The sequence below is a fragment of the Microchirus variegatus genome (assembly GCF_963457635.1).
Source record: "Microchirus variegatus genome assembly, chromosome: 10".
NCBI lineage: Eukaryota > Metazoa > Chordata > Actinopteri > Pleuronectiformes > Soleidae > Microchirus > Microchirus variegatus.
In genome coordinates, this window is record NC_139811.1 from 15521725 (window position 1) to 15541189 (window position 19465).

Here is a 19465-nt window from a genome sequence, read left to right on the forward strand (position 1 = left end):
GTAACACACGGTGCAGGATGTGCGACGCATACTTCTTCTCTTGTGGTGTGCGTGCGATATCATTTGGAACTGTTCACACACGAACGTGTGTGTGCGCGCGTGTGTGCAGAACTGCAGCTACCTGCGAGAGGTGCATCTTGGCGGCTGGTGTCCCAAATCAGAGGAGACTTGGCCGAGCCGACGGCGAGCAATCCCGAGGCAGTGGGGTGGAAGTGCACCAGCTCCAGCCTGCCCTGACCTGGCTGCAGGGTCAACTCCGGACTGCTGGGCTGCTCCAGCTCCGGGTCACACAGACGCCACAGCTTCACCTGTACCCACAGAGAGAGGAAAATTAATTAATACATGGGCGTATCACAGCTCAATCAAATTGTCTGCATTCAAAAAGCAGGTGGTGGAGGAAGAGGATCAGTGCAAAGGGTGGCCAAAATGTCAGGAGATGATGGGTTCCTTTTATGAAAAACACAATTGTTATACACTCACCAGCCTTTTTTAACCTTTATTAGGTACTGACACCTAATACAGTGGCACACAGTGTGGTCTTCTGCTGCTATAGCTCATCTTCTAGTCTCATCATGTTGTTCACTTAGCGAGTGGATCTTTGAGTTACTGTTGCCTTGTTTCTATCACTTTAAACACCCCAACACACCTGATTCCAATAAACGGCTTGTAATCAGGCTTTAGCAGCGCTTACTAAAGAGCTGATCATTTGAATCAGGTATGTTTGAGCAGGGAAACATCTAAAACATGGAGGACAGTGGCTCCCCAGGACCAGGAGTGAGAAACCCTGGCATACAGTGTATCCAGGTTGGGTTTAGAGTCCCAGTCGATGAGAGCAGAAGAGGTAAAACTGTATTACAATACGCTTGAATCAGCAAAATATATATTTCACAGATGGTGCATTCTTTCTCTTTCTTTTCTCTAATTTCACTTGCTCATCACCACCCAGCCACTGGTGAAACAACACGCCGCAGACCAAATCTCTGGAGGTAAACCACGCTGCTGTGTCTGGAGATCTAAACACATATTCAGCAGATTCCTCAGAGCCAGGACACCTGAGCTTTTTCTCTGTGTGTTCAAAAATCCAGGCCAGGAACTAACCTCACGTCTGAGAGGATGCAAGGGGCAAGAAAGAAGGAACAAATGAAAGACTTGAAGAGCTCACCGTTGCGTCCGCAGAGCACGTAGCCAGGAGATTCTCATCAAACGGAGAAAAGTCCATATCGGTCATTAAATCTGGTAGAGGAGGGGGGGAAAGAGGAAAATAAAATTACACCTGGACCTGGGATCTTTTAGGGTTGGCGTGATCATAGTTATGTAGAAGGATAAATAAATAAAAGAAGTAAAACTACCAGAATGGCAGGAAATGTGGCTGACTGTCCATTGTCCATCTGAACCGGGTTTGACTGAAGAGAGGCCCAGCATACCTCCACCTGTGGACACAGGAAACATCACACCAATCAGATACAGAATTTCCTTCAAGCTTAGCGTGAATTATTCATCACTTATTTCACTTAGTACCTTTTTGCACTGATGTGAGTGTTTCTACCTCAATTCCATTGTTCTTTGCAATGACAATTAAATATATTCTATTCTATACTATACTGGAAAAGTACCATATCAGTGTTTTGGTGACAGACATTACAGACTGGAGCTTTAATTTGCAGAGAGCGGATCCTTCTGCTTGCAGGAAGTAAACTGCTGAATACACTTTTATAGCCTTACCAGCCTGCTCGGCGTGGAAGGCCACCAGCTTGGAGGTGGCTTTGATGTGGTTTCCCTGGCAGGAAAAAGAACCGGCACGGACATTGTTGATCCATCCCTGGAATTTAAAGGCGCAGAGAGCACAAGTTAGAGAGCACAGCAGGTAACGATATGATGATGATCATAGAAACACCGTTTCATCAGGCTACAAAGTAATAAAACTGTTCACTTAACATCCACAAACATGAGTAGCTGCACAGAAGAATGCACTGCTCTGTTTTTTTCTATTAACAGAAAGGGGGACAAACTCAATGATCACCAACAACACAAACTTTTAAATCGTCAAATTAATAATGCAACCGTCTGCCTCCAATATCAGTGGCAAGAAATCAGGTTGAAAACAACAAATTAATTCACAGCTTATTATGCATAAGAACACACACACGCACAATGATGCTGCTCTCAAATCTAAAGAATTACATAAACAGGAAGGATCTTTTTGAGAGCACACACACACACTTTCAAGTGCCCCTGAATGAACCAAGTGTTGAGGAAGAGGAAGGGCTCCCTGTGTTGCACATTACAAAAACTCTTAAAAAACAACATTAACAAGTGCAAGAGCAGCAAGAACACAGAACACAAGAACAACATGATCCAATAACTGCTCCTTTACTGCTAAAATAAGGAGGAAAAGACTATCGCTTCTTGAATGGATAATAACAGCTTTGAATTTTAATATTCATCATTTATATGGATTAATTTGTAATTAGATTAGAAAATACACATGTTATAATCTGGTTTTTGTTTTGGTATTCAAGACTTTGACACCATCTGCTGTGAATCAAAAATATAATAATAATAACTTACTTCGCTCTCACCATGTGGAAAAGTGAAACTTCTCTGGATCACCAACAGAGAAAATGTCCCTCTCATGTCTTAAAGCTGGACAATGCAGCCATGATAACATTATCATGATTTTTAAAAAAAATGTTTTATATGATATGGTCAGTCAATATCAATGATAGTCAATGTCTATAATTATCATGATTAATGTCAGATTTTGCGTTTGGGTTAAAGGTAAAAGCCTGGCATGTTGAAATGTGTGACATCTAGTGGTGAGAGAGCAGAATGTAATTAGCAGAGGACTATATAAAAATATATATAATATAAAGCTTCTGCTTAAAAACAAACAAATTAAACTTTACTTTGATTATACACTTAAACAAACATACTTATGGCTAGTGTAGTCAACACCTGCCTGTAAACTCCTCCTAAATCTTACACACTGTACCTTTAAAAAAAAAAAACAGTTTTGTATAGACAGAAAACAACAAACGCATACATTTTAAAGTGATTCCATGTATTATACTTCAAAGTGTGGTTAGATGAATAATTGAACACCTGTAATATTACAAATGAAGGCTATTTGTTATGACATATGCTGTTATTGAATTATTGCCAATATTGACCCGTTTAATACTGATATTATCAGGGGATGGGGGAATCAATACATTATTGTTGTTATCACAACCTCTTTCATGCCAGATTTCTCTCTCATGTTAAGTTTAACATGACAGCTCCTGTTACATGGTTTTAAGACTGGTTTAGCCACTACATTTAATTTACTGGTGTGTTGTTGTTTTTTTTTCTTTTTTCTTTTTTTTATTAAAGGTGCCATATGTAAGAATGTGGCCAAAAACGGTTACTACATTCAAATTCAAAATACCAAGGTTTCGTTGTCTGACGTAACTGGCAACCCGTGGTTGCTCGGCAGCTGAGACTCTACAGACTGCAATGATTTGTAGACGGCGGTAGGTGGCACCGCATGCCAAAACATGATTTCAAAACATAAACATGATTTGCAGTCTGCAAAATATTTTTTTTAATGCAAATATTTTGGCTGTACTGTTGTTGTTGGTGAGTTCAGTTTGTTATATGAACATTATTACTGACATATTAGGAGGATTTTATGGCCAGTTGCTTTAGATTTATTACATAATGCACCTTTAAAGAGCTAGTTTAACATACACAGAACAGCTGCTGGCCCTGCACAGAGATTGGACACATACCAAGACCTTCGTCCACTGCCTCTGAACACTGAACATGCCAGACTTGTTAGTGCCTCAGTAAAATCAGAGGGTTATATAATACACCTGAGCAAGGAGAGCTGCAGGCACTGCAGTTTGACACCATAATAGGTCCCGAAGATGGCAGATCTGTATGCAAGACACTCCAGTCCAAACAAGACAGCCTCCAGGACACATGTACCATTAAAATTTGTTTATATTTCTGACTCTGATTGAGCATCTGTGCAGAAAAAAAAGAGCTCAGGACATATAATCAGAAGATGTGCAGTGTAATGTCATGGAAAAGCAGAAAGAAAAACTAAGCTAGTTAAACAGTACACGTAGTAGCCGAATACAACCACATGGTTTGCAGACTTTAGCTGTTATGAAATGCGAGTGCGCGGATTTGTTCGCGTGTACTCTCTCAGTACTGTGCAGACTTCCAGATGCAGGAAGTTCAACATCCCTTGCAGGCAGAGGCGGCAGGCGTTCTGCCCCCAAACACCGCTGAAGTAGCACAGCTAAACACCAATGCTCGCGTTAGCAACTAAAAGTGACTCTACACACGCGCGCGTGAACTACTCACATCTTTCTTGGCAATTTTCGGAGTGGTGTTTTTGAATTTGGAGGTATAAAAGCGACTCATGTTGCCCTCTCAGAGTGACTCTCGTGCCTTCCGGGTGTCTCTGTCGAGCTGGTTGATATCTCTCTGCTACACGGAGAACAAATCGGGTGGTGACATCCCGCCGCTCCAGCTTGACAGCTCAGGCTCTGCGAGCGGTGGATGCTCGGTTTGTGCTCCAGAGCTGTGCGATTGGGCGGAGTTCTTCTCTACTGTTATTATTATGAATAAAGAATAAAAAGTTACAGCAATATTTGGGGAGGCTGTGCTTGGGTGCGCGGGGTGATGAAAAGAAAACAAACAAATCATAATCATCCCGAGCAACACATTTTATCCAAAGTGATTTGACGGAGCATCATCTTGAACCACACTGAAAATCTTTGTACTGCGTGTCGGTGACGCCCACCCTGTTCCGGACCTGCGCAGTGCGTGCGGAGCCTGAGCGGCGTTTCGCGAAGGAATGATGGCGTCCTCTGCTGCCCGCTGCTCCTCACGCTGGATCACAGTCGCCTTGCTCTCTGGACACCACCGAGCCGCCGGTGCTGCCGTCTCCGCTGGCAGTGGAGGTGTCCGCGGCATTTGTACAGCAGGTGCGGGGAAACTATGGCCAGGAGGGAGCCTGGTCTGCGGCGGAGCAGGGAAAGCGTTGACATTGAGAGGGCTGTCAGGTGAGTGCTGTGTTAGCCATATGGCCCAGGCTAGGCTAAGCTAAGCTCGTGTTGTTTGTGTTAACGTGTGTATTTAAATAACTTGGATAACGACAAGCTTGACCAGGTGAGCGTTAAAGCTGTGAAGACGTAACAAACGCGTTTGCTTTCTTCCAGGGAGGAGATGGTGTATCATATGAGAGCAGCAGTGCTAACTGCGATTGTAGTGATGAAGTTGACTTTGCCAGGGTCGATATTAGGGGTGGGAATCACGATACGATACCAGATACATGGTCCACAATACCAATAGTATCACGATACAACGATTCTGTGATCGTCAATATTGCTAGATAATCATATAGTGAAACATCATAATATCTGTCTAACTGAAGAAAAGAAAACACAACTTGTAGAACAAAGTGCATAAAGAATTATCGTATTACACGAGGATAAACAACGATATAATACTAAATCGATATAGTGACCCACCCCATGTGTTACCTTGTACTCATGACTTGTTGGAGTTAATGACTCGACTAGACCAGTATTGCTAAAATTGTCCTCAATTTTGCTACCATCAGAGTCCAGAATACTTTGTATCCTCAGTTTGAAAACACAAATGGAGGTAGAAGAGTAAAACCAACAGCAAAAGTTATGCACTTCAGCTTCAACCTTGCTAACATCTGCACCTCTGCAGATATTTGAGTTTCTAGTAGATTCTTGCTATCAAGTGGGTTAACTAAACAATATCTTTGAGGACTATTCTTAAAAACAAAGAAGTATCACCTGCATCAGATAGTTCAACAACTTAGACAAGCCAACTAAGCTTTGACTCAGTGGCAACTTTGTGTATCTGTTATTATATGATACATAGATATAGCTTCACTACAGACTTACTTACCCCGTTTTTATTCAATTTCCAGGACTCAAATCGCCCCAAGCAGTTTCCACACTGTCCTTTCACACAAGTGCCCCCGCCAGCAGCAAGCAGGACTTCTACCAGGTTCTTGGAGTTCCTCGCACAGCAACTCAGAAAGAGATCAAGAAAGCCTACTACCAGGTCTGTTCCTGCCTGACACGGGTTTATAGTTCGTTTTGGTTCTCAGCTGACTGTGTTTGTTGTTTGTGGTCCCACAGATGGCCAAAAAGTACCACCCTGACACCAACAAAGAGGACCCACAAGCCAAGGAAAAGTTTGCTCAGCTGGCTGAAGCCTATGAGGTTTGGCCTCTGTCTTTATTCAAGCGACTTCAGTCTGTTTGGCTCTTCTCATCTGAATGACGACTGAACTGTTGAATCTGTTTTGTGCTTCTTTCAGATCCTCAGTGACGAAACGAAGAGGAAGCAGTATGACGTGTACGGCAGCTCAGCAGGCTTTGACGCTGGTCAGGCTGGTGGAGGTCAGCACTATTGGACTGGACAGACCAGCAATGTGGACCCAGAGGAGCTCTTCCGCAAGATCTTTGGCGAATTCTCGGGAGGACGTGGGTTTGGAGATTTCAATGCCATGTTTGATCAGCCGCAGGAGGTTAGTAACGAACTGTTAAATAGGAGAACCTGATTCTCTTTTTTATTCATTGGTACAAATGCAGAGTTTCTGACTTTTTCCTAACACAGTACATTATGGAGCTAACATTCACTCAAGCGGCAAAGGGAGTCAACAAAGAGATGTCCGTTAATATCGATGCAGCCTGCCAGCGCTGCGACGGTAAAGGTCATGAGCCAGGCACAAAGGTCCAGCACTGCCACCACTGCAACGGGTCTGGCATGGTAAGACCAATGGACGCGCTGATATTCCTCATCGTGTATACCTGTATTTTGTATAATTAATCCCATACATATATACGTACCTCCCTGTAGGAGACGGTGAATACTGGTCCATTTGTGATGCGTTCCACATGTCGTCGCTGCGGTGGTAAAGGCACAGTCATTTCCACCCCGTGCCATACCTGCCGTGGGAGGGGACAGACCAAGCAGAGGCAAACTGTCATGGTTCCTGTGCCTGCAGGTCAGTCACACTCAACTGGCTCTTCCTGTCAGTGCTGTCAGCATATCGTAAATACCTGTGCTGTATTGTATATCACCATATATCACCTCATGTCTCTGATGTCTGCTGCCGGGGCTTTTTCCTTTTCCCCTGATTTTTATAACGCCGTAATCTGTATAGCTGTAGTCGCGTTAAGCTAAAATGGATATAACAAAAGGAAAGCTTTGCATTTTTCCCAGATAAACATGTGCCATTTTATTTGTATGCCACACCAAATAATGCTTAATTTTTAATTAATCACATAAACTACATTATTAAGAATGTAAAGCCTTAACTTTCTTTGAAAAACACAATGATCACAAGGCATAAATGTACAAGTTATTCATTTAGAACATCATTATTTTGAATATATAATGAAGCTGACTGCATTTTTCACACTGAAAAGATTTCAAATGACTGTTTTTGTTTTAAGGGGTGGACGATGGTCAATCAGTCAGAATGCCAGTTGGTAAGAAGGAGATCTTCATCACCTTCAGGGTGAGTTTTTACATCATCATCATCACAGTGTAACACTCAGACAGGAAATAAATACACTGACTTAGGCTCCGTCCCAATACCTCCCCCTTAAAATTCCCCCTTGGTTTTGAGTGCCCTCAACCGTAAATTCCCCTCGTTGAGGGAAGTGGTATTGGGACACCACTACATGCAAATTAGTGTAGTGAACGGAAAGAACGTGCTAACCTACGTCACATGTTGACGATTCTGCCGGTGGAGCGTGCTACTATTTTCATTCAGGAAAAATGCCGGTGGATCCAGCTGTTTGTTTTTCTCCGTCAACACCGTTTTTTCTCCATCCTCGTAAACGCTGTATCACGAATGTGATTGAAATCTGAAAAGTCCAGGGTATTCATGTTCAAGTTCACATCCAAACACTGACAAAACTACCCAGATGTAGCAGATCTGGCTGGCGGCTGTTTGCCGGGTGCTTCAAGAGCATTTGCTCGTCATGCAGCTCTGCGTGGCGGACGTGCTCTCTCGGGGCGCCGCTCGTGAGCTAGTTAGCTAGCTGCTTTCATAAATCGTCACTTATTTTCTGACATTAGTGTTCAAACCTCAACGGTCCTTTGGATGTATATCAAACCAACATATTCACAATTCAACATTGTAATATGCTTATTTGCGAAAATACATTACAACGAAAATGTTCCTCATTGGATGTGGCCGCCATCTTTGTTGAAAAATATCATCTAGCTCGCTGAATTCGCAAAGCATCATGGGTAATTTCATATTCCACTTCTTTTTAAGCCCGCATCAGAGCTCACTACATTTTGCGGGTTGATTATACGGAAAAAATCGCGTTTCCCCTTGCTCCACCCTACAAGTGAACATGCAAAATATAGGGTTAGGGGAAAAAATGTAGGGTTAGGGGAGGTATTGGGACAGGGCCTAAGATTAACCCACTGCAGACAACCTACAGTGTTGTGCTCTTTGAAATGCTGGTGTGATGGATTGATTGATTGTGTTCTGGTTTTGGTGTCAAGGTCCAAAGAAGTCCAGTGTTCAGGAGAGAAGGTGCAGACATCCACTCCGACCTTCTCATCTCTGTGGCTCAAGCAGTTTTGGGTGGCACAGCCAAAGCACAGGGCCTATATGAAACACTCAATTTATCCGTAAGCAGACATTTTCAAACATAAAATAACACAATATAAAGAGGCTGGTTGTTGGTTTTCATCTGACTGGTGGTTTTCCTCTGTCTTCAGATCCCCGCAGGCGTCCAGACAGACCACAGGATCCGACTCGGAGGGAAGGGAATCGCTCGTGTCAGCAGCTATGGCTACGGAGACCACTACGTCCATGTCAAAATAAAAGTACCTAAGTAAGAATCCACAGACAGCCACATTTTTCCCCCCAAGCATATTGCTCTTTTACCACTTGGAGAAACAAAAACATGTATTATAGCATTCATTATAAAAAATAAAAATTGTTTTCCTGTGCAGGACTCTAACAGACCGACAGAAATCTCTGCTACTGAGCTACGCTGAGGACGAGACCGACGTGGAGGGGACGGTTAATGGAGTCACCTCAACCACCACAGGTAAGAAGGAGAACTCTTTACTGCCCCGTCCTTATTTCATTCACCGAGTTGGGGTTTAAAAGGTGTAGAGTGATGTGGTCTAAGGTGATAAGATGTTCCATATCACACGGCTAAATGCACTTGGAGGTTATTTAAAGGAGATTATAATGAGCTCACCACAGAATGGGTGCCCTAACTGAGAAGACCCATGACCATCAGCTGATAAATGTCAATACATTATCTCAGATTTAAAGAACGCTGCTGTGCTCCTGAGTGAAAGTCGACTGTTTGAAACTCTTCTTTAAGGGCCGAAAAGACGCATAACCACTAATCTGAGCTTGAGATGTGGTACATTATTGACCTCCGCCAGGAGGTATATGCTTTCGCCAGAGTTTGTTTGTCTGTCCGTCTGTTGGTAACATAACTTTGGGCGTGATCCATAGATGCTATCACTATTTTTATCGCTATTTAGTCTGCGCTCTCCGAGTGCTTTTCTTGTTATATATTATATATTGTACTCCGCTTGCTTGTATTGAACCGTTTCATCACTCACTACATTTTATTTGGGGAAAGAGCTACAGTAATATGTTGTAAAACTGGCTGGTGTGGTGGCAAAAATCTGTTCAGGTGGGGGCAGCAGAGGTAACAGATGAGGCAGATGGAGCACAGATGAGTTGAGTTTCATATTTCCTCCTGCATTACAGCCACAAATCGGCTAGGAGTAACTGTTAAGTGATTAATATCTCCATCTTTGTGGCTGTCATAAAAGCACAGAGAAGCACATGCATCTGTCTACCCTACTTTTATTTTAAGTGCTACCAATTTCCTGTTTTTTGGTTTCTTGTGCTTTTTCTTCAAGGTAAAAGATCCTGGAACTGAGAGAATCCCTCAGCAGGCAGAGAGGGTGACGGTGTACAGCAGACTCAGCCACATCATAGAGAAAAGGACTGAGATTTGAAAAACACAAGCTGGTGAATGATGCTGACAAGAGGTGGATCGGTACAGACGTACTCCAGTGGCTAAAGCAGAGGATTAACTGCGCCGTGGATCCACACACACACACGAGGATAATCTAGCGCTCCACTCGTGTCTGTCGAACATTAACATGGATGTCATCTTTTTTTGTTGCAAAGACTATGGTTCATTTATGTTAGTCTGTGCTCGATGGTTTTATGCTAATTACCATATGATGAACACAATGGTGGTAACAGAATCCATGTGCACAGAAATAAATTATTGTACCGACAAAGACTACAAATGCAGGCAAATATTTTGGGGGGTGGGGGTGGGGGATTAAATGGCTGTCCTTTTAATGATCTTTGTTTTTCTTTCCTTTTGCTTGTGATTTAATCAATTGCTCCAAGTGCAGTTCTTGGCAGCGTCGAGTCATTACAGGTTCAGGTTACACGTTTACTCTCGGTTCGAGTGTTGGACACAGTGTGTACGTGTGTCTCCAGCTGTTGTTTTTGGTCTCTCTCTCTGTGGTGGAGGACTGATAAGTGGAAACACAAGGCTTTCCTCAACTGTCAACACTATGATCTGTATCTCTCAACCCCTTTCTAAGTGCGAGAGAGAAATCACATTGGTAGTTTTGAATCTTGATATTAACATTTGTCCATAAAAAAACTTGCAACAATATGTCACACACAAACATTATGTAGACTAACTACAGGTAAAAATAAAGCTGGAAAAATCTAGGGCTGGGTATTGATCATGTTTTTGGTACATGGTGATATCTGGATTTTGATATCAGTTTAAGAACAATACTTTTTTTCCCCAAGATCAATCTTAGTAAATCATTTTAAGAAAAGGTTGAATGACACGTTAAGGTAAAGAATCTTAGCTGACACAGTCATCTTTTTGCAGCTTAGAATACAGAGCCACTTCTGTAATTGTGTGAACTTCAGATCTTCTCGCCATTTATTAAATAAGTGCCACCTTGAACTCCACCTCTGGCCATTACTTCCTGCATGTCTCGAGACAGCCAATCACGAGCACTGTTAGATTTCGGTCAAACTGCATGCTTACTTTCAGTATAAAGTGATGCAGAGGAAGTTCAGTACCCCGTAGAACTGTTGGTGTTTACTACCCAGCTGCAATTAAGATGATCTGAATATATTTAACACAATAAAACGCATTTAAACCTCCTCCTCCAGCAGGGTGATCATTGCAGTCACAAGTTTTTTTTGCAGGGTTATTGTTGGGTTATCAGATTACACTGAAACGCACAGATATACTGTATATATACATATATATATAATTAAACAAGCTGTGGTTTAAATGATAAATAAACCTAGTACCTCGTTGTCCCAGTTTGGAGATTCTTTCTACACTGATTTTAATTATCAGACTATTATCTGCCTTATGGACCATAGGTTCAGTCAAAATTTTTCCCAACATTTATCTGCACCACACAGTCTATTTAAGCTGTTACAGTAATGAGAAAGTATTTTCTGAAGCAGATCTACAGTAGGAACCATGAAAATATCATTTTAAATGTTTCAATCTAAACTATATTATACAATATTTATAAAAAATAAAAAAAAACCTGGCCATGGTAGCAGGTATACAAAATCAGAAAAACAACATTAAAACACAATACAACATATAACATAAAAGACAAAAAACACCCACAGGCCTATGATTCTCTTACATTTGAGCTCTTTTTGAATGTTGTTCCGTGTCTTTGGTGCATTAAAGGAACATGATTTTTTTTCCCAAGGTCTGTAAAAAACCCAGGGGACAGCCTTGATTCAATGTCTGATGATACAGGCCAAGAAGTTTTCAAAACATGCCTTTAAAATAATCATGTATACAATGTAATTATAAACTCCAGTCCATTTTAAATTACTTTATTTCAACAAGAACATTCCACATTTTATTTATTCCACTATTGGCAGCACAACAGACTACTGGACTTTCACCCTCATACAAAGAGTTATCGTCTAACCAGTCACTTATAAAGCTTTGTTTAGTTGAATACACAAAGTGATCACTTTACATGGGTTAATGAAAATGCAACAGACTTCAAAATTAGCATGAACTACCGTCAAGATTCAAGTAAATGTCTTTTCAATATGTCCAAAAACACTCGACAAAACTTTTTCAAACAAACACTGGCATCATGAAAATTAAAGTACAGACACTAACAGGAGAGAATCAGGCAGTCCTTGTGTTAGTCCTCCATTCACACAATGCGTCACATCGCCGCCGTTCTGCAACATTACCCTGAGACTCTAGGAAACATAACACTTCGTCATCATCATCGTCATCGTCGTTTCATGGCTGTGATTTAACCGCTTCACTACTTGTGGAGCTGACCCTGAATGAGCTGCGCTAACAAAAAGGGAGTACTACATGTTCATTTTGCAGTACGTGTTCACCGTGTTGTGCAACGCATACAGCACAGGAACCTGGTGCAAAAAAAAAGCAGATTTCCTTTGGTACACTGTGTCCAGCACGTCCAAGAAAAGAGCTGAGAGAGTCAAAACCTTCACTGTGTCAGAGTACGTGTGTACACAGTGTGCAACACTCAAACTTCCTTCTTGTTGATGTTTTAAAAAAACTAATCTGAGACAAATATTCTGACTTACAGTATGAGCAGCAAACATCAACACAGATTTGGTTATTGTGCAAATGGATGCAAACACGAGCTGAGCTGCTTAAAGCTCCATTAGATGAACACATCTATTTCTAGGATGGTATAAAAAGCCAAATTCCTTAAATAACAGAGGCAATTACCTCTGTTAATATACTAATAAAGGCTCCTACTGCAGGTACAACTGAAGCGTCATGGAGTCACATAGTTCTGGAGCTTCTTTTTTTCACCATGCATCAATTCTTATCACATTATGTGAAATATTCATATTAATAATCATACACTTGTCAAAGTGTAGGCAAGCTGTATATAGTTAATAAAAAAAAGTTTTATTCTAAACCGTCACTCACAGTGCAAACTCTCTTCAGGCAGGAGTATGATGCATGAAATGTGATCATGGATTGTTTAAAGATTTAACCGCAGCTTTCTCTTTAAACATTATGTTTGGTGCTGCAATCGGCGTGTAGAAATGACAGAAAACATATACGTAGACACTGTGCGAGCTTATACTATAAAACACTCAGAGAGCTCAAACTTCTGACAAGGTCCCTCAGTTTCCTCACAGTGTCAATAATAATCCCCCAAATTCAAATCTATATCATCAGCAAAATCATCATTTTTTTTCCTTGGACCATGGCCCGACATTCCAAGAAAATGGAGTTATCTATGTGCTGCTCACAGACAAACAAGCATGGCCAAAACTATTACCTCCTTAGTGGAAGTGAAAGACCACCATAATACAGAACTTTATCTTATTACCTCATTAAAAATCAAAACTGCAATCTGCCTGGCAAACAAAAAAAACCTATTGACCTATCGAGTTGTTTTATGCATAGCCTCTGCATAGTATTTTGTATTCAATCATATTTATGTATACCTTGTTTTGCTAAGGTCACCGTTTATATGTTTTGGACACTCCATGTATCATTGTCAACAGTATAGCAAAGTTATATTATAATTCAGTTGCATCGGTCCATCACTTTGCACATTTCAGTTAAAACCAGGAGAAATTTGCATTTAAAATTAAATCGTTCACACTATGTGCTTCTGTGATGGCAAGCCTACCACCTGCAGAAGGTGCTGAGGTAAAACCAAACAAACTCTGGGAGGACACAAAATGGAGGGATGTTGCAAAAGAGGTAGAGAAACAAAACCGTGTGGATTCTAACAAGGTGAATGTTAATGGCTGGATGAATGAGGATGGCGTGCTAAAGGTCCTACAGATCATCTCACTGGAATTCCATTGACAAGAAGCACATTTGCTATTAGCTTCCATCATGAAACAATGTGCAACATTAAATAGAATTGGACCTGTAAAGAATGTTTGTATGAAACATTGAAATGCTCCACATCCCCTTACTGTCCATTCCTTAAGTGTAAAAATCAAGGTTGGATCACATCAGATACCAGGCAGCCAGTCCAGCCAGAGCAGCAAACCAAGTAGCAAACAGGACTTGTCCTGTTGGGTGTCGGAGCATGGCCATGGCCATTTGACACGCGTATGTCGTTCCACCTGAAGCCGCTGGCAGCACAAAAAAGAGAAACATGGTTAAAGGAGTCATATTATATCCTATTTCTCCAAGTTAACCTAGTTCCTTGGTGTCCTAATGAACATGTCTGCGACATGCTTTGGTCAAAATACCATAAGGATGAAGCACCATAGCAGTTCAATCACCCTGCCAAAACTGCCCTGTTCAGAACGCTCTGTTTAGTAGACAGGAAATGACATCAGCCACTGAGGCTACTTCGAGCTAACAGCAGTTAGCATTTGGAAAAGGTATCATTTGCAGGCTCTAGCAGGCACATTGTCGTCAATTATATAACATGTATCCACTGGACAGATAAATCCTCTGAGGCTGGAAGTTTGTGGACTCTGTGCTGCACTGTGGAGCCAAGAATAGAAATTTTCATGGACTTCCGGTTTTCGGATATCATTGCCCTCGCCAGCACTCTCTCGTGTTTACGGAGCTCCGCGAGACAACAATTCCAGGAATTTAGCTCATTGTGATGTCCCAATGATGGCGGAAGTCAGCATCGCGTGTTTTATCTCCTGTACTTAGACTGCACATGACCACAAAAACATGAGCGAGTCATCTTTTTTCACACTTTGTCGACTGAGGGCCTCCAGAGTCCCAAATATAAGTATTTAAATGATTAAAAAGTTGATTTTGCATAATATGGAACCTTGAAATACCTTGAAAACAACAAAAGCAAAAGAAGCATAACAACATACCCATTTTGGCAGCATAGTAAGGGCATTTGCTGATGTCACCACCCATTTCTCCATGGACCGGCATCCCTGCATCTAAAACCTCCTCCTGGATGGTTTTCCCAATCTCTTCCAACTCATCAAACACCTACCAGGACAAACAAATGTTACGTTATTAGGTTAGCTGTATACTGTGTATTCTAGAATTGATCCTGTGCTAAAATAGCAAGACAAACGTGGCTTTGGGAATTCACCCTGCAAACACATGAACAATTCAAGAATTGTAATCGACTTGAAATGCAGTTGTTTTGATAGAAAATAATATAGTTCAATGGTAAATAGAAGTAGTAAATGAACAAAATAGACAGAAAAGAACAAAACACAGCTTCAATTTCTTCTTTACCTCTCTAACCTTAACTGCTAATCTTTGCGTCTCACCTCCATGTTGAAAGTGAAGGCTTTCACAGCCTCAGCCACGACTTTCTTCTTTGTTTCCATGTCGAGTTCTAGCTCGTTCATCCGACTGCGATACAGCTGCTTGAACGCTTTGGCGCTGTGTATGGCCTCAAAGTGATAAAACTCCAGGCCCTCTCCAGTGGGAGGAAGTTTCATGGCCCTCTGTGCCACCTTCCTCAGCACTTGTCCACCAGATAGGTCTCCCATGTAACGGGTGTAGGCATGGGCTACCAGCAGCACTGGGTCTTCTTGGCCTATGTGGTGAATGCGGTCCACATAGCACTGAGTGGACTCGGAGCAGCTGATCTGACTCTGCCATTCTGGGCCATAAAAATATTCAAGGTCACAGGCCAGAGCTGTGTGGCGGTGGAGCTCTGTGGGAAAATACAGAGGGGCAAACTGGGGATGGTCCTTGTTCCTTTCAATCTCCTCCTCCATTGCCTTGTAAGTGTAGTACAGTGCCACAGCACCAAGCTGAAAAAGCAGAATTAAAAAGTTAACACTTGTGCTTATGTCTTATGACCATTTAATGTATTTGCCAATCTTGTTTGTTTAATAAACCACTCAATAACACTGAATGTATAAAAGTGAATTTCTGATTTGATCCAAACTCACCTTGAAGAGCTCCTTGCGGATGCGTCCTTTGAGGAAATCCTTGACAAACTGTGTGTTCTCGGCCCTTTCATGGACCTGTTTGGTCCCTGCTGCAAGCATCTCGGATAGATCTTCAGGACTGCGGAGAGGGAAAAAATACATGTTTACCAGAAAAAACAACATGAACTATAATTTATCATGTTATTTCACATTGTCCATGCTGTTTGACATTAACATGACTTTCACCTGAGGCTTTCCTCCTTCACATCATAAACAGGCACAGCTCCATTGGACACACTTGCAGTATCCATCTTCTCTTCTGATATTAGACGCGGATTCCTGCCAGTTAGTCTGCCATAAAATAAATCAAAAACACTGAAGCAACTGTACATCACATTAAAAACTGCACTGGTATAGTTCTGACATAAGGTATTTCCAACAGAATATTCTGTGTGATTGTAAGGCATCTATTGATGAGATTTAATTACTGTTGCTTTTAACTGGTGTTATACATGCATGGATTTGCAAGACAACAGCATTCAAGAGCAAGCTATTATTCAATGCATCATGTTACTACATCATGACCAAAGCCATGAAGAAAGACCACAAAACATAAATTAGATCTGATACAAGGTTCATGACATTTACAGTCAGGTTATTAACAATGTTCAACTTATTAACTCTGGTGAAGATGATAAGTTTCAGCGTAATTCAAAAAAGTTATGAGGATTTTGCTCTCCAAACATAGGGCTGGAAAAGCTTCATGTGAGTTGATATTGATAAGCAATTCATTAATTCATCTTCTACTACTTTATCCTCAACATGAGGGTCGTGGAAGGCGCTGGTGAAATCCAAGCTGAACAACCATTCACTCTCACACTCATGGTCTATTTAAAGTGTTTGCCTCAATTTGCCTAATCCCCAATCTGCGTGTTTTTGGAGTGTGGGAGGAAACCAGAGAACCTGGAGTAAACCCACGCACACAGAGAACATTGCTGCAATAAATGACAGATAACTAAAGATTGAGCGTTAGAATATACAGTGATATTGTTATATTGATATTGTATTGTTATTGATGTATTGTCCAGCCCCAGGTGCATTTTCCACTTTATGTGCATAACATTTATACATGATGAGAGCTGCAGGTCACATGAAGACAATAAACTCATATTAAATCCCATGACTTACCGAAGAGGCGCTGATCAAATGAAAAAAGGCGAAACAACTCCAGCTCTCTGTTGTCCCTGGGATGATGCCGATGACGATAGAAAGCAAAGCAAAGTTGTGTTTCCTGTCAGTTGATTCGGTCTTTGATCTTATTTACTCTGTAGGCAAAGAGAGGTTGCAAAAGTGACCGTTGTTCACAACAACAACAACAATGAACACACAGCTAAACAAAAACACATCATGATACAGCACAGGCAGGCCCTGTGGCGTTTAACAGGAGTTTCAAAGAAAAATAAAACAGAGTCGTACACAAATCTAATCAGAGATACGTGACTCTTTCTTACTGCGACGATTCTGTTTTCCACGAACGTATAATAACACGCGACACCCGATACTGACTCCCTGCTACTTGCTAAGCTAAGAGCATTATTTTGACAACAACAGCTAAGTTTAGTAGCCAAGTTAGCTAGCACGACAGCAACAAAGCAAACTAATTTCAGGTCTGACCAGCACTGGTACACTGCATTACAATCACGACATGTTTACTGACTGACCAGTTATATTTAACTATATATAGCTGGATTAAAAAAAAAGCTTCGGTACGATATTGACACAACTCACCTTCACAGCACCACTGTTAACAATAACTGGCTGCAGCTGCGAATGCGCCCTCTCCTGGCTGCTAGCGGTCAAACAGCTGCTTGTTGTCGACACGTACACAACACACAAGTGATGAGGTAGCAAGTTCACAGTTCAGCCGTTAGGACCTTTCACAAAACAACAACAACACACACACACAAAAACAATATGGAGGCACGTAGCATTCACAAAAGGAAAAATGGAGGCAGTGCAGTGGCGTACACAGTCATTTCAAAGGACAGGGGCGAAAACATTAAAAGGCCACCTACATACATTAAACAGGTCCTCAAAAAGAACGATTATTTGAGGGGGGAAAAAGGCAAATATTGGCATCTACCTCTAATCTGAACCATAACATGGTGATGTGGGCCTCTAAAACAAACAAGGCATGAATCCTGTCTTGTGTAAAAGGTGCCCTACATACTGTTCCCAGCTCATAGTATGATAAGAGAGTTGCAGGTGGTCTTGTGAGCGTATGACTCATACATGCTGTTCATGAATTATGTACAAACAGTTTGTTTGCCTGAGCAGATTTGTGGTTTGGTGTATGACTGAATGCAGAGAGCGATTCATTACCAACGAGCCTATTGTTTGTGTGTGTGTGTGTGTGTGTGTGTGTGTGTGTGTGTGTGTGTGTGTGTGTGTGTGTGTGTGTGTGTGTGTGTGTGTGTGTGTGTGTGTGTGTGTGTGTGTGTGTGCGCGCGTGTGTGTCTGATAATCAGAGCCTGGCAACCTGCTGCACCATCAGATGCTCAGCTGGACCTACACCCCCTCCCCACCTGCACTCCTGATCCACAGGAGGCTGGAAGGGGAAAGATGAGCTCACAGGGTGATTCACTTTCCTCTGATGGTTTTTTTTCCTTGATGATTTGGTATAACAACAACACAGCTTTAGGAAATACTGACATTATTTAGGCTGTCGCATCTCGAGATGTTACCTTTTCCATGGAAGCCACAAAAATAGTTTCTCTTATTACAATGTTAGAAAGAGCAGAACTTGTAATTTCCTTTCTCAGTTTGCAACGTTAGAGCAGTAATTGGAGAACTGTAAATTAAGACAACTTGTTTTGGAAACACTGTTATATGGAAGAGTAGTGGGGCCCTCTAAGGAAAGAAAAAAAAAACTAAACAGCATGAATTCTGAGAATAAAAGCAGAGTTCAAAGAAATAAGAATTCTGAGAAAGAAGTCAGAATTGTGTATAATAAAGTATTAAAGTCAGAATTCTGAGAAAGACATCTGTCAAACTGTGGTTTGATCTGGTCTCCTGGTATTTTCAAATGTTTTCCTCATATCATATGTATAATTTATTCTAAGTAACCGTGTTGTTGTTTTTTGTTAAAATGATTGATATATCAAGGTTAAATTGTTGAATAATGGTTCAATAAAATAGTCTTGATCATGATTCATGTTTTCCGTATCCCTCTTCCTGTTCACAAGCCTAACTTAGAAAGATAAATAACGAATAACCGAGCTTCTTTTGACCTTTGTGGTGTTTTTTGATCTTTTTTGGGACAACTTGTTGATGCGCTCCTGCTTCCTGGCAACAATGACACTTCTCGCGAGAACTGAGCTATGTCGTTGTGGGAAGCGAAGATCTTTATTTGTGTTCCGGTAGTTTTTCAATAAATGAAAATACTGAATTCGTCCGCTTAAGATAAACGCGCGTTACGATATTTGCATTTGAAAGTTTATACGTTAGTAAC

General features: G+C 41.4%; 3 protein-coding genes across 4 annotated transcripts in view; 1 reads left to right on the plus strand and 2 right to left on the minus strand.

Annotated features, from left to right (window-relative positions):
- coro7 (coronin 7) overlaps window positions 1–4413 on the minus strand; it is a gene marked incomplete at its 5' end in the record, with an annotated part of 106460 nt that extends 102047 nt beyond the window's left edge. The window contains 5 exons of the mRNA XM_083897152.1: window positions 122–308; window positions 1163–1233; window positions 1350–1430; window positions 1723–1819; window positions 4354–4413. Coding sequence (XP_083753278.1) covers window positions 122–308; window positions 1163–1233; window positions 1350–1430; window positions 1723–1819; window positions 4354–4413 — 496 coding nt within the window. The remainder of the gene's footprint in view (window positions 1–121; window positions 309–1162; window positions 1234–1349; window positions 1431–1722; window positions 1820–4353) is intronic.
- Window positions 4414–4838: 425 nt separating this feature from the next.
- Window positions 4839–11102, plus strand: dnaja3a (DnaJ heat shock protein family (Hsp40) member A3a). Of its 2 annotated transcripts, XM_083896048.1 has the most exons (12): window positions 4839–5057; window positions 5960–6096; window positions 6174–6257; window positions 6355–6564; window positions 6654–6806; window positions 6897–7044; window positions 7496–7560; window positions 8565–8693; window positions 8784–8899; window positions 9021–9118; window positions 9725–9770; window positions 9957–11102. In XM_083896048.1, the coding sequence occupies exons 1-11, from the start codon at window positions 4850–4852 to the stop codon at window positions 9748–9750; spliced, it is 1374 nt and encodes a 457-aa protein (XP_083752174.1). In that variant the 5' UTR covers window positions 4839–4849; the 3' UTR covers window positions 9751–9770; window positions 9957–11102. The 2 variants fall into 2 exon arrangements, with proteins under 2 accessions (XP_083752174.1, XP_083752175.1); XM_083896049.1 differs by lacking the exon at window positions 9725–9770.
- Window positions 11103–11977: 875 nt separating this feature from the next.
- hmox2b (heme oxygenase 2b) lies at window positions 11978–17280 on the minus strand. Its single transcript, XM_083896114.1, has 6 exons — window positions 17143–17280; window positions 16201–16305; window positions 15976–16093; window positions 15343–15834; window positions 14929–15052; window positions 11978–14217 (listed from the first exon to the last, which is right to left on the minus strand). Exons 2-6 carry the CDS (start codon window positions 16263–16265, stop codon window positions 14090–14092), a joined length of 927 nt encoding a protein of 308 aa, XP_083752240.1. The 5' UTR covers window positions 16266–16305; window positions 17143–17280; the 3' UTR covers window positions 11978–14089.
- Window positions 17281–19465: the final 2185 nt, after the last annotated feature.

Coding starts and splice junctions, on each gene's coding strand:
- hmox2b (XM_083896114.1), bottom strand. CDS start 16,265: ATGGATACTGCAAGTGTGTCCAATGGAGCTGTGCCTGTTTATGATGTG. Junction 15,835..15,975: donor TCCGCAAGGAGCTCTTCAAG/GTGAGTTTGGAT, acceptor CTGCTTTTTCAG/CTTGGTGCTGTGGCACTGTA. Junction 15,053..15,342: donor CCTTCACTTTCAACATGGAG/GTGAGACGCAAA, acceptor TTGTCCTGGTAG/GTGTTTGATGAGTTGGAAGA.
- dnaja3a (XM_083896048.1), top strand. CDS start 4,850: ATGATGGCGTCCTCTGCTGCCCGCTGCTCCTCACGCTGGATCACAGTC. Junction 6,565..6,653: donor TGTTTGATCAGCCGCAGGAG/GTTAGTAACGAA, acceptor TTCCTAACACAG/TACATTATGGAGCTAACATT. Junction 7,045..7,495: donor CATGGTTCCTGTGCCTGCAG/GTCAGTCACACT, acceptor TTTTGTTTTAAG/GGGTGGACGATGGTCAATCA.